At 49.9% G+C, this 12332-nt stretch overlaps 1 protein-coding gene across 3 annotated transcripts in view; it reads right to left on the reverse strand.

The window, feature by feature from the left end:
* Positions 1 to 7911, reverse strand: part of ASAP3 (ArfGAP with SH3 domain, ankyrin repeat and PH domain 3) — a 44897-nt gene extending 36986 nt beyond the window's left edge. The window contains exon 1 of one of the 3 annotated variants that reach the window (XM_075552237.1): positions 7573 to 7911. In XM_075552237.1, coding sequence (XP_075408352.1) covers positions 7573 to 7701 — 129 coding nt within the window. In that variant the 5' untranslated portion in view covers positions 7702 to 7911. The remainder of the gene's footprint in view (positions 1 to 7572) is intronic. The other 2 variants (XM_075552221.1, XM_075552227.1) reach the window with 2 other exon arrangements.
* Between the last annotated feature and the right edge of the window lie 4421 nt (positions 7912 to 12332).

Genomic DNA, 12332 nt, shown 5'->3' on the forward strand with positions numbered 1-12332 from the left:
GTAATGTTGCAGAACCCCTCGGCTGGGTGGGTAAATGTCCAGAGGCATCTCACTGCACCTGGTAGTCTCCAGCCCAAAGGCACTTGGCTTTTCTGGCTCTGTGGGTTGACTCCCATGTAGCTCTTATGGCTTGGCTGCCTCCTTTGTTTATTTGTCACTGTCATCTCCGCCCCCGGTCCACCCCTACCCCCATCTGCACCATCTCCAGTATTAAAATTCTGTGCCTTCAACAGGATGGCCTTTAACATCCCAAATTTCGCCAACAGTCTCTCTCGGCCCTCTAGGCTTTTACCGTTGTTATTGTTGTTAGGTGTCTCGAGTCCGTTCCAGCTCATAGCGACCCTACGTGCAAGAGAAAGAGAATGCTGCTTTGTCCTGCGCCATCCCCACCAGGCTTAGGGTTGAGCCCATTATTGCAACCACTGTGTCAGTCCTTCCTTCCTGTGGAGAGTTTTCCTTTTTTCACTGGCCCTCCACTTTACCAAGCATAATGTCCTTTTCCAGGGACTGGTCTCTCTTCATAATGTTTTTTTCCAATTAGGCGCCTTCAAACTCTTCCAGCCTCAACCCATTACTCAATTCCAAAACAACTCCCACATTTCTGTATCTAAGTCTCCTGGCACTAAATTCTGTCTTAGTGGTCCAGTGTTGCTCTGCCAGCTCCAGGGCAGGCTTCTGCTCGCTATTGTCTCTGGAGGAAGGTCCTGGTCTCCTTTCAACGTCCGTGGGCCTGATGATCCTTGAGAACCTACGTGTCTTGACATCCATCTTCTCCTGGGTCGAGGAAGTTCTTAGCAGGCACTCCATTCCCTGCTTCTTCTTGCTTGGTGGTAATCAGTCCCACCCCGAACCCCACTGCCTGCTGCTCCCTCCTTTCCCCTCTTGTAAGCCAAAAGATGATGCAGTTCACACTCGAGGAAACCTCCCTTCTATCAGGGGGTTTGCATTACACCCTAATTCTATTCCAGTTGATTGGCTGATTAGATCACATCGTGGGGGATGATTAGATCATTATATAACTCCCAAATCACATCATCACAGAACTGCCAAACCACTTAGGCATAGTCAAATTGACATGTTTCTGAGGGACACAATTCAATTCATGGCAGTGTCTTGGGTCATCCCTTCAGTCCAGTTTCCACAAGACTGATATCTTTCCTGCATAAGGGGTTACACTACCCGGGCCTGAATGCCATCTAGCCCCTGCCTCCCATGCCCCAAAGTCACCTGGTGACACCCTGTCACCTTCCCACTGCTCTGGCTCCTTTTGCCACCACAGTGCCTTTCCCTAGGTTGCTATTACCACCGACAGTGCCCCCTTACCAATGATGTCACTATTGTGGTTGTTTGGTGTCATCGAGTTGCTTCCTCCCCAGAGTCACCCTCTGTACAACAGAACGAAACACTGCCCAGTCCTCACACCGATCTCCCCTATGAATGCTCTTCTTTTCTTTGTCCGTTTCCTCCTTTTACTCATCTGTAACTCAGCAAATGTTTTCTGAGCACCTACTAGGAGCCAGGTGCTTTGGTAAACACTTGAGATACAACAGGGAGATTAGATGCTAGTTTCATGGAGTTCAAAATCCAGTGGGATGATTTCACAAATCAGTATACATTTTCTCTGTGATGAGTACTGCAAAGAGAAGGGGGACTCAGAGATCAGTTTGAAAGTCACAGTTGTGGTCCAGCAGACAGACATGGTGGCGTGGACTGGGAGAGAGATGCAAAGAAGACCACGGCGCCAAGTGTGTGTGTGTGGCGATACAAGGTTTCTGTCTTGTGTAAAAGAACTCTGGGAGTTACCACTCCCTGAGAAGGGCCAGCCTGGAGGGAAGGCTCGAGTACTGCGTGGAACGCGTTGAGAAATATCAATGAAGCTGCTGGAAACACGGGCCTAGGCTGGAGGTTATCAATGTGTGTCATCTGAGACGGAGGTGACTGAAGCCATGGGTGTGGATGAGAATGGCGGGGAGAGGGAGCTAGCAGGGAAAGGGACAAGGGCCCTGGTTCAACCCTCAAAGAAAGTAACTGATAAGGAAGATGAGCCATCATGCTACTTGACACCATGGATAATTATGGGCTTACTTGCTGGTTTTAGCCGTTTCCTGCTTATCTTCCCCAGACGACTAGACGCTCCATGAGGCAAAGGCTGCATCTTGCTGCGCAGAGGGGTGTCTGCCCAGTGCTTAGCCCCGTATTTGCACAGAGCAGTTCTCGATCGATATTGGTAGGATTAACCTAATTCCAGTTTCCCGTTTTACTCGCTTGGGCAAGGTATTAACCTCTCTGCACCTCAGCTTTCTCATCTCCCCAGTGGCCATAGTTTCACCCTCATAGAGCTGCTACAGGGTTAACATGAGTTAACATGTACAAAGAGTCTACACAGTGTGATGCACTTAGAAATAGGCTATTCTTTGGGCCTCTACCTATTAACATGGAAAATGGGGAGAGATCACTCATTTGACCACCCACTCATTTAGGGAGAGGAAGGATCAGCAGCCAACGTTCTCTTACCACTGAGCCAGTCCCTCATTCAATGGGGTACAGGGGAGGGTGCACCCAGCCCCTTTCTTCTTGAGGCCTAAAGTGGTTTCCCTTCAGGGTAGTATTCTGTGTGAACTCTGGGAGGATATGTTCCTTCTCTGGTCTCTGCCAATTGCAGTCATCTGCGACAGGACTCTGCTCCCCAAGACTCCTTCACGCTACTCGGTTCCCAATATGCCAGGCACTATGCTGGTTGCTGAGGAGCCCTGGTGGCACAATGGTTAAGTGCTCAACTGTAAACCAAAAGGTCTGTCGTTTGAACTCACCAACCACTTTGTGACAACCTGTTTCCGTAAACACTTACAGCCTTGGAAACGCTATAGGACATTTCTACTCTGTCCTGTAAGATGCTGAGTCAGAACTGACTCACTGGTAGAGGGCCTTTTTGGGTGTTCTGGTGGCTATATTCTTAGCAGGGAGTTTTTTCCATTCCTTGGACAACATGATTAGGCTCATTGGTCCCACTGCTCAGGAAAAAGTCTGAATGTCTAATTGCATTCAGGGCCTCTAAATCTGGTTGTATCCCCTTAACTCTCCAATCCCTTTTCCAATCTGCTTATGCCTGAGCTTTCCAAAGTGGGGTTCATTTACACTTAGGGGGGACAGGAAAGCACAGACCAGGATGAGCACAGTGCCATGCCCTGGAGCCCGGGCTGTGCCAATGGAAACTACCTCCCATGGACACTTCTAGGGCACACTGTGTGGACCCTACCTTACCTCTCTTGACCCTGCCCCCCAGGGTGGGTCCCTGTGGGCAATTTTCCCTCCACCTCCTCTGAAAGCAAGCTGTTCAAACAGATCTAGAAGCTTGGCTTGGCCATCAATTGCTCTGCCAGCCACTGGGACGTGAGGGTGAGACTAGCTGAGTGGCTTTCAGGCACTGGATCGTGAGCATGTGAGGCTGTGCTAGGGGGTCTGTGGGGGAAGTGAGCACACAGCATGCTATGCAGAGGCAAAGGAGGGGGGAGGAGAAGGAGGAAGCCGCTGCCTTAGTGCCCGATGACTTCCCAGCCTCCAACCCAATCTTTACTCAAACGCTAACTAACCATTCCCTCAATCCCAACTCCTGACGATCCCATCCACGTGTGTCCAAGTGGATCTGTGCTGCAGGGAGTCAGGGTTTTCCGCAGCTGGTGTGTTTCAGAAGTCTACTACTAATGCTTTCTTCAAATGCCCTTTTGGGTGGACTCCACCGACAGCGTGAACTGTGCATACCACCCCCAGACTCCCTTATCTTTATGTGCTGTTTGTTACCTCCACGAGTCCCTCTAATTCCTTGAGACAAATTCCCCTCCAACCTAAATGAGCTTGCGTGAGTTTGTTTCTTGCAAACAATCTCTAAACTGACATAATTTTTATACTAGAATATGGGCCTATCATTAAACAGCATGCAAAATTCGCAAAAGATATTCAGAATGAAATCGTCTCTAAAGCAAGATTCAAAACCACCAAAGCCACAAAGTTAAAGATGAACCTTGACAACAACCAAACTTAAAGCCTTACGGCATGATACTAATTTAGACACCATTCCCTGTAATTACGCCCCTCATCAATGGCGTGCATATTTCTATGAGCATACACCTGGGAAACAGGCACATTTCACAACTCTTCACAGTAGCGACTTCTCGGGGGAGTACAGAATGTGTCAGAATCCATCACAAGGGATTTTAGCCTTTTCTGTTGTGTTTGCAAATTTTTACTTAAAAATGAAGAGGTCTCTATTGAGATGGCATGTTCTGTTACATATCTTTTCACCACAGTAAAGAAAAAGTATGTCCTTTGTGCAATGAAACTCTCAGGAAACAAAAACACCAAACAAACTATAGAAAACAAAGGCCACAGGGTCTGCACCATCCAAGACCACGAGGGGATGTCCGTTCACCAGCAGTCTTGAGACATGATACAATTAATTCTCAGCTCTGGTCAAAATGCTTATGTAGCCCCCATAGGTCTCTCAGTTTACTCGCCTTTCTTCTTTACTTAGTGAAGTTCTTTCATCCTTCAAGACCCCACTGGTAGTCTCACCTCTTCCAGGAAGTTCTTCCTGATTGTACCTCTCCCCAATGGCTTCTATGGCACGGAGGGTACCTGGCACCAGCATTTCCAACAGACTTCTCCAGTTCCTACCTATCTTTCTAAGAGAGGCTTATCTCCTGGCAGCCAGCAAACAAGAGCTGTAACTTTAGGTCCTTGGTGCCTAGCAGAGAGATAGGGGAGCACAGGCTTTGGGGTCAGTCAGGCCTGCTGGGTGACACAGGACAACTGCCTTACCCTCTCTGGGCCTATCTACCAGTAAGATGATGGATGGGACCAGGTCCCAATAAGATTGATTCACATAATAATTCTCTTAATACTCTCTCACAGTTGTAGAATTCCACAGTTAAAAAAAAACAAGCATTAACAATGCAGTCAGGTTAAGCAGGGAGGGATTACTGACTCCCATTTTACAGAGGAAATAGTTAAGGCAAGGAAAAAATAACACAGAGAGGACAAGTAGATGAATTTTAGTAGGAAAGAGAAAAGGGGTGAGACGGTGGAGGTAAAAATGTCAATCTCCTACCACTCAGTCACGTGAGTTCTTACGAGTTGGACTGGGATCCACAAGGTCAGTAGTTTGAAACCACCGGCTGTAAGACATGACTTTCCACTCCCATTAACACGTAGAGTCTTAGAAACTCACAGGGGCAGTTCTACCCTGTCCTATAGCATCCTTGAGTGGGCATCAACTCAAGGGCAGTGGGTTGGGTTTGGTTACCCCTTCTAGGCATCAGCTTCCTCATCTTACGAGCTCCTAGTTACTCTTTCTCCACCTTCAATGTCCCTCAGCCCTGAGATTCTAGTTGCTTGTGGTTGGCCCAGGGTCCCTCCCACCAGGTACCTGTCACTCCCAGGAAACCGTCTGAGACGGGATGATTGCATTTGAAAATTCAGTTGCACTTTGATTCACCCTGGGATGGGGAGCAGTAGTCAGACACAAAACTGGGGGGGGGGGGAAATGCCAGCATCAAACTACATGTAAATATAAACATGAATGCAAAACCAAGCTGGAAACCTCAGCAAAGTCCATTCCAAAGGTCAGATTCTAACTTTTTGGGCACAGAAATGCTGACGAGAAAAGTTCCGTTTGGGTGGCACGGGCTTTGCTGCAAAAATGAACCCTTCTTGCACACACAGAAAGTGAAGGAGGCTCAGCTTTGTCTGCTATGACCTCAGGCAGAACTACGGCCTGAGCAGAGGCTGCTACTGCCTCCCACTCACACAAGCGCTTACACAAACGTAGAAAGCAGGGCCAGATGCGCGGGCATCAATGGGCATTTCTGTCCGTGGGGAAGGGTTCATTGTGCAGGCCCTCCTCCGGCTCCTGCTGACTTCTCCTTCTAGTGAATGACCTGGAGAGTAGGGTGAGCGGTGAAAGGCCTGAAGACACTCATGGCGAGCTGAGCTGCAGGGCTCTGAGGCTAAAGCTTGGGAAGTTTCCCAGGATGGGGCTGGGTGGCAGTAGTTTCCCTGTGAGCCTCCCAGGAAACAATCAATTCACTGCAGGAGGGCCCATGGAAGACAACACATACCCCCTACTATGTGCAGAGCACTTAGCCAGGGTCTAGAAAGAAAAGAGGCCCAAAGAGACCCAGTCACTACCGTCTAAAGAGCTCCATCAATTAACCTGATATATATCATTCCACTTATTAAGCTGTGTGTATGATGTATGGATTGTCATACGAGACGTAAGAGCCCCCAATAAAGTATTAAAAATTTAAAAAGATGTATGCATGCAAATGCATCCAGAGGCCACCCAGAACACCTCCCAAGAAAGATCTTGTGATCTACTTCCAAAAAACAAACAAATAAAAAGCCAGCCACAGAAAGCCCGATGGAGCTCCTTAGGGTGACCATGATGTGACATGAATGCAATGGCAACAACATGCTTTATGCATGTTTCCTTATGTAATTATAGCCCTATGAGGTAAACATTATTGTTCCCATTTTACAGATGACAACAGGACTCACCCAGATTAGGTCACAGGCCCATGCTCACACAGCTGGTAAACTGCACCGTCACAATTTGAGCATATGTCCGCCTCCCCAAAGCTGACCCTTACTGAGTGACTTGACTGGGTGGGAGATGAAGGTTTAGCCAGCCAGGCAAGAGGGCCGATCTCCAAAGATAACGACCCGACGACATACCATGAACAGTGCTATGGAGCCTTCTATCTGGCACGCACAGTAGGTGCCCAATGCACCAACGGTCAAGAAGAGCTGAGGTCCAAGATGCCAGGCCAAATTCTGAGCATCTTCAGAAAAGGAGCTGCAAAAACACGACTGGCCCAAAGCCCAGGGTGTCTGCCCTAGAATGCTCCCAGCAGAGGAGCCGGGGAAAGCTACAGACGATCTGGGAGGAGAGGAATGGACTCCGCAGAGTAGAGGAAGGGGTGGGGCACGCTGCATGGGTGAAGAAGGGGCTCAGGACGCTCAGCTTGGAAAGACAAAGAGCAAAGAGGAGGAGAGAGAGACGGCTATAAACTTGCCAACAGCCTGGCCAAGGTGAACCCCAGCTCCTGGCGCCTTCCCATCCGCATTCATTCCATAAACACTGGCCAAATCTCAGAGGCAAGGGGGAGGGGCCCTCTCTGCAGTCTGGGAGACGTGAAGTTCAGGGCAGAGGCAGGGAAGGCCTGCTTCTCGGAAGGGGAGTGACTTGGTGGGGAGGGGGGCAAGCTTGTGGGGCTCCAAAGCTGGGAATCCGAACGGAAGAAGTATGGCGCGGGACACAGACACAAGCACCAGGGCCGGTCACCAAGAGCGTTTGGGGTATGTCCCCAAGCTCTGAAGTTTGACATCGAAGTGCCCTCGAGGCCCCCCACACAAAGCTCACTCCGGGCTTCGACGGTCTGAGATGCGCTCAGTTCTCACAGATCTAAGGAACCAGTTTCTGGGGGCGCAGGTGAAGAAGGGCTACCGGTCACACCGGCTGAAGGTCAAGGCCAGACCTGGCCTGGACCCCGACCCCTCCCGCCGTGGTCCCCTCACCTCCTCCCGCGCCAGCGCCGCCCCCCGGCACCGAGGCATCTTAGCGGCGAAGGCGGCGGCCCCGGCCGTGGAGCTGAGGTCCTCGGCAGTGACGGCCAGGAACTCGGCGACGCTGAGCTGCTCGGGCATGGCGGGCGCGGGGCGGGGGGCGCCGGGGCCGCGGGACCGGAGCGCGAGCGGCGCGGCGAAGCTCTGCGCGCGGCCAGCCTCGGCGCCCGCCGCGGGTGCAGCCCGGCCCGGCCTCCACAGCCCCGCCTCTGCGCGCACCCCGCCCCTCCGCGACGGCCGCCCCAGCCCGTCCAGCGCGGCCTCTGAGGCGCGGGGCCAGGGAGTCCCCGAGCCCCCCTGTCCGGCCCGCTCCTCGGCGCCGCCTACGACCTTCCTGCGGCTCTCCCCACTGGAGACTGGGCCGCGCCGCCCGGCCTCACGTTCGGCTCTTAGGTGCCTCCCCTCGTAGCCCCGCCCCATAGCCCCGCCCCCAGCCTCCCTCCCAACTTCTCGGCCCCGCCCAGTGGCTTAACCGCCCCAAGCCACGCCCCCTGTGCGTCCCTCAAAGCTCCTCCCCCTTTCGGCCCGCGCGCGTAGCCTTCCAAGCCCCTTTCAGTCCCGCGGCCCCTGGGGCCGCAAGCCCACCGTTGCCTCCTCTCCTGCTACTTATTGGTTCCCAGGGGGACTGAGCCCCTCTGTCTCCATCCCCACCTCCCCCTCAGTTGCGTCCAGTCTCTTGCTTTGCTCCGCGCCCATGGGCCTGGCTCCACACACAGCCCCAGGCTCTGCGCGACCGCCCCCCGCTGCCCACCTGCACCCCTGTGCCCCTCTCCCAGGGCTGCGTGGCGCCAGGCTGCGCGCAAGCTGGGTGACTGTGGGAAAATCACTTTTCTTCTCTGAGTCGCGGTTTCCACGTCGAAACAGTGGGAAGTCTGATTCCTACTTGGTTTTGACGATGCGCTGTTGAATGAACTTTGGACTCCGTTTGACCAGTGTGGTGGTGGTTTGTACTGTCGTGTCGACTCCTAGCCCATGGTGAAGCGGTTGTGTTTAATCAATCTCGTGGCTCAATCTTGTCGAGGGTCTCCCTCTTCTTTTCTTTAAATCATTTTTTGGGGGGGACTCGTACAACTCTTATAACGATCCATGCATCCATTCATGGTGTCAAGCACATTCTCAAAACATTTGCTTTCTACTTGAGCCGTTGGTATCAGTTCATTTTCCCCCTTCCTCTCTGCTCCCCCCTCGATACCAAGGAGCCCTGGTCTGCTAAACACAAATGCAGCAGTTTGAAACCACCAGCCACTCCGAGGCTTGCCACTCCCATAGCTGCAAGCTCAGAAACCCACAGTCTGTGCTGGAGGAAATTCCCTGGGGCAGTTCTACTTTGTCCTATAGGGTCACGGTGAGTCAGAATCGAGTCAACGACCATGAGATTTTCCTTTTTTTTTTTTTTCTTCCCACTTTACAAGCATGCTGTCTTTTCTCAGGGACTGGTTGCTCTTGGTAACATGTTCAAAGTACTTGAGACTAATTCTTGCCATCCTTGATTCTGAAGAGCATTCTGTTTCTACTTCTTCCAAGCAGTCCATGCTACCTGCAAAACTCTTCGCCAGCACCATAATTCAAAGGCATCGATTCTTCTTCAGTCTTCCTTATTTAGTGTCCAACTTTCACATGCAGATAAGGTGATTGAAAATGTCAGTGGCTTGAGTCAGGCTCCCCTTAGTCCTCAAAGTGACATCCTTGCTCTTCAACTTATTATTTTTTTTCTATCCTTTTTAAAAAAAATCATTTTATTGGAGGCTCATACAGCTCTTATCACAATACATCCATCCATCCATTGTGTCAAGCACGTTTTTACATTTTTTGTCATCATTTTCAAAACATTTTCATTTTACTTGAGCCCTTGGTATCAGCTCATTTGCCCCGTCCTCCTTCCCCTCTCTCCCTCCCAAACCCTTGATCATTTATACATAATTATTATTATTTCATATCTTACACTGATCGATGTCTCCCTTCACCCACTTTTCTGTTGTCCAGTCCCCCGGGAAGGGGTTATAGGTAGATCACTGTGACTGGTTCCCCCTGTCTCCCCCCACCTTCCCCTTCCTCTCCTGATATTGCTGCTCCCATTGTTGGTCCTGAGGGGTTTATCTGTCCTGGATTCCGTGTTTCCAGTTCTTGTCTGTACCTGTGTACAGACCTCTGGTCTAGCCAGATTTGTAAGGTAGAATTGGGATCATGAAAGGGGTGGGGTGGGGAGGAAGCACTAAAGAGCTAGAAGAAAGTTGTATGTTTCATTGGCGCTATACTGCACCCTGACTGGCTCATCCCTTCCTTGTGACCCTTCTGTAAGGGGATGTCCAATTGTCTTCAGATGGATTTTGGGTCTCCACTCTGTACTCCCCTCATTCACAATGATATGATTTTTTGTTCTGGGTCTTTGGCGCCTGATCCCTGATCCCATCGACACCTCATGATCACACAGGCTGGTGTGCTTCTTCCATGTGGACTTTGTTGCTTCTCAGCTAGATGGTCACTTGTTTGTCTTCAAGCCTTTAAGACCCCAGATGCTATATCTTTTGATAGCCAGGTGCTCTTCAACTCTTTAAAGAGATCTTGTGCAGCAGATTTACCTAATGCAATGCATCCTTTTGTTTCTTGATTGATGCTTCCCTTGAGAATCTAAGCAAGATAACACCCTTGACAACGTCCATCTTTTCTCAGCAAATCCTAACGCTACCTGGTGGCCCAGTTGTCTGGATTTTCGTTTCCTTTACACTAAGTTGTAATCCATAATCAATCCTTGATTGTCATCAGCAAGTGCTTCAAGTCCGTCTCACCTTCAGCAAGCAGGTTGTATCATCTGCTTATCACAGGTTAATAAGCCTTCCTCCAATGCTTCCTCATTCCTCTTCACATAATCCAGTTTCTCAGGCTATTTGCTCAGCACACAGCGAGAATAAGTATGGTGAAAGCAGACAACCTCGGCACACACCTTTCCTGATTTCTCAACCATGCGGCATTCCCTCGCTTTTGTTCCCATGACTGCATCTCGGGCCACGGACAAGCCTCCATGAGCGTACAGCAAAGAGTCCTGTAATTCTCATTCTTTGTGTTACAAAGAACTCAGCACACTGCATATACCGGAGAGGCAGTCAGGGAACTCACTGCCTCTTACTAGGTCATCTTACCCACACCTTTACTTTTCCCGGGCTCTGTTGGTTTGGTTTCCCTTTCATTCCACTTACCATGCCTACCAGGCTAAAGCCTGTCACACCTTCCTCTCCACTAGCCTTTGCCTCCTGTTGCTAGCCGCCCTGAAGTTGGCCTTCACTCATGATGACTGTTCACAACAGAGCATAACAGGCCCTGTGCCAGCCCCTTACCTGGCTGTTGGCTGTTGGCAAGTTTATAGTGACTGATGTTTGGAAGTAGATCGCTAGACCTTTCTTCCTGTCCGTTTTAGTCCGGAAGTTCTGTTGGAATCTGTTCAGTATAATAGCCACACACAAGCTTCCCCTGACAAATGGGTAGTGTGGCTGCCCATGCAGTGCCTTAGCTGGAAATCTGACCCGTGTTTATGCAAGGAGGGCCAGAATTCCACCATTGACCCAGCATTGCTTTCATCCTGGGAACTACCTCTATCTTCAAGTGAGAGATGGGATTTGGGATCGAAATCTAGGTTTAGTTCGCAGCCAAGAACCGGTGGGAAAGATTTCTCCAAGTGAAAAATCAGGGCAGTGTTCTGGTGAAAACTTCAACTTTGGAATCAGACAGACTTGAATTCTGATTTTGGTTCTACTGTTGCCCTTGGGTTAACTGCTTGCTTCCTTATCTTAAAAGATGGCCTGATACTATGATTGAATTATTGAATTGTATGATATGGCCTGGTAACTTTATAAAAATAAATAAATGAAATTAGAATGGCTTGATAATATCTTACCCATAATGTTATTGCAAAGATAGTATAGTTTGCATAGAAAAAATGGGACAAACACTAAAACTCTACCAGCTGAGGATGCTTTAAGTACATCCCTCTGGGGAATTCTATATATTCTAATTTTTCTATTATGAACATTCACTATCTGTACAACAGACTTAAACACCACAAAAGTACATACAATCTGACTAAAGAGGCAGAACAGATCTGCTGTGAACTCCAACCCTGGTTCACCCTCCTCCACCCTTCAACCACACCAGTCTGCTTCCACTTGGCAGTTCTCTGTACAGCGCCTACAGGAGCCCAGGTGGGACTGGTTAAGCGCCCAGCTGATACTCAAATGGCTAGCAGTTCAAACCCACCCGTGGGTGTGTGGAACAAAGACCCGGCGATCTGTTCCCATGAAGTTCATAGCCAAAAAATCCAGGGCTTCGAACCTGTTCTTCCTGGTTCAGACACGAACCACAAAGCAAAATCAGATTGGACATGAAACTGTAAAATGTGGGTGAACTAGAACAATAACTGGAATGAGAAGAATGCAGGTCAAAGCCCTGCTAGAAACTTCATCTCCTTCTCAGAAAACCAGGGCAGCTTGCGTGCCCGCAGACTGCGCCACTTGGAAGGTGGGTCGCTTTCCACAGTCCCAGCAGTAATCCCATCTCCCACATCCGGCTCCTGAAAGGGCTCGTTCCACCTCTTCCAAGTTTCCATCGTATTTCTCACACTAGTGATCATTCCGATTCAAATGTTAAAAAGCCGGGCATGTTCTCATTGTGCGCTGTTGGTCGTGACTGAGCTGGTTCCAAATCCTGAAGAGAATCCTATG

This window comes from Tenrec ecaudatus, chromosome 1 (genome assembly GCF_050624435.1).
Source record: "Tenrec ecaudatus isolate mTenEca1 chromosome 1, mTenEca1.hap1, whole genome shotgun sequence".
Taxonomy (NCBI): Eukaryota; Metazoa; Chordata; class Mammalia; order Afrosoricida; family Tenrecidae; genus Tenrec; species Tenrec ecaudatus.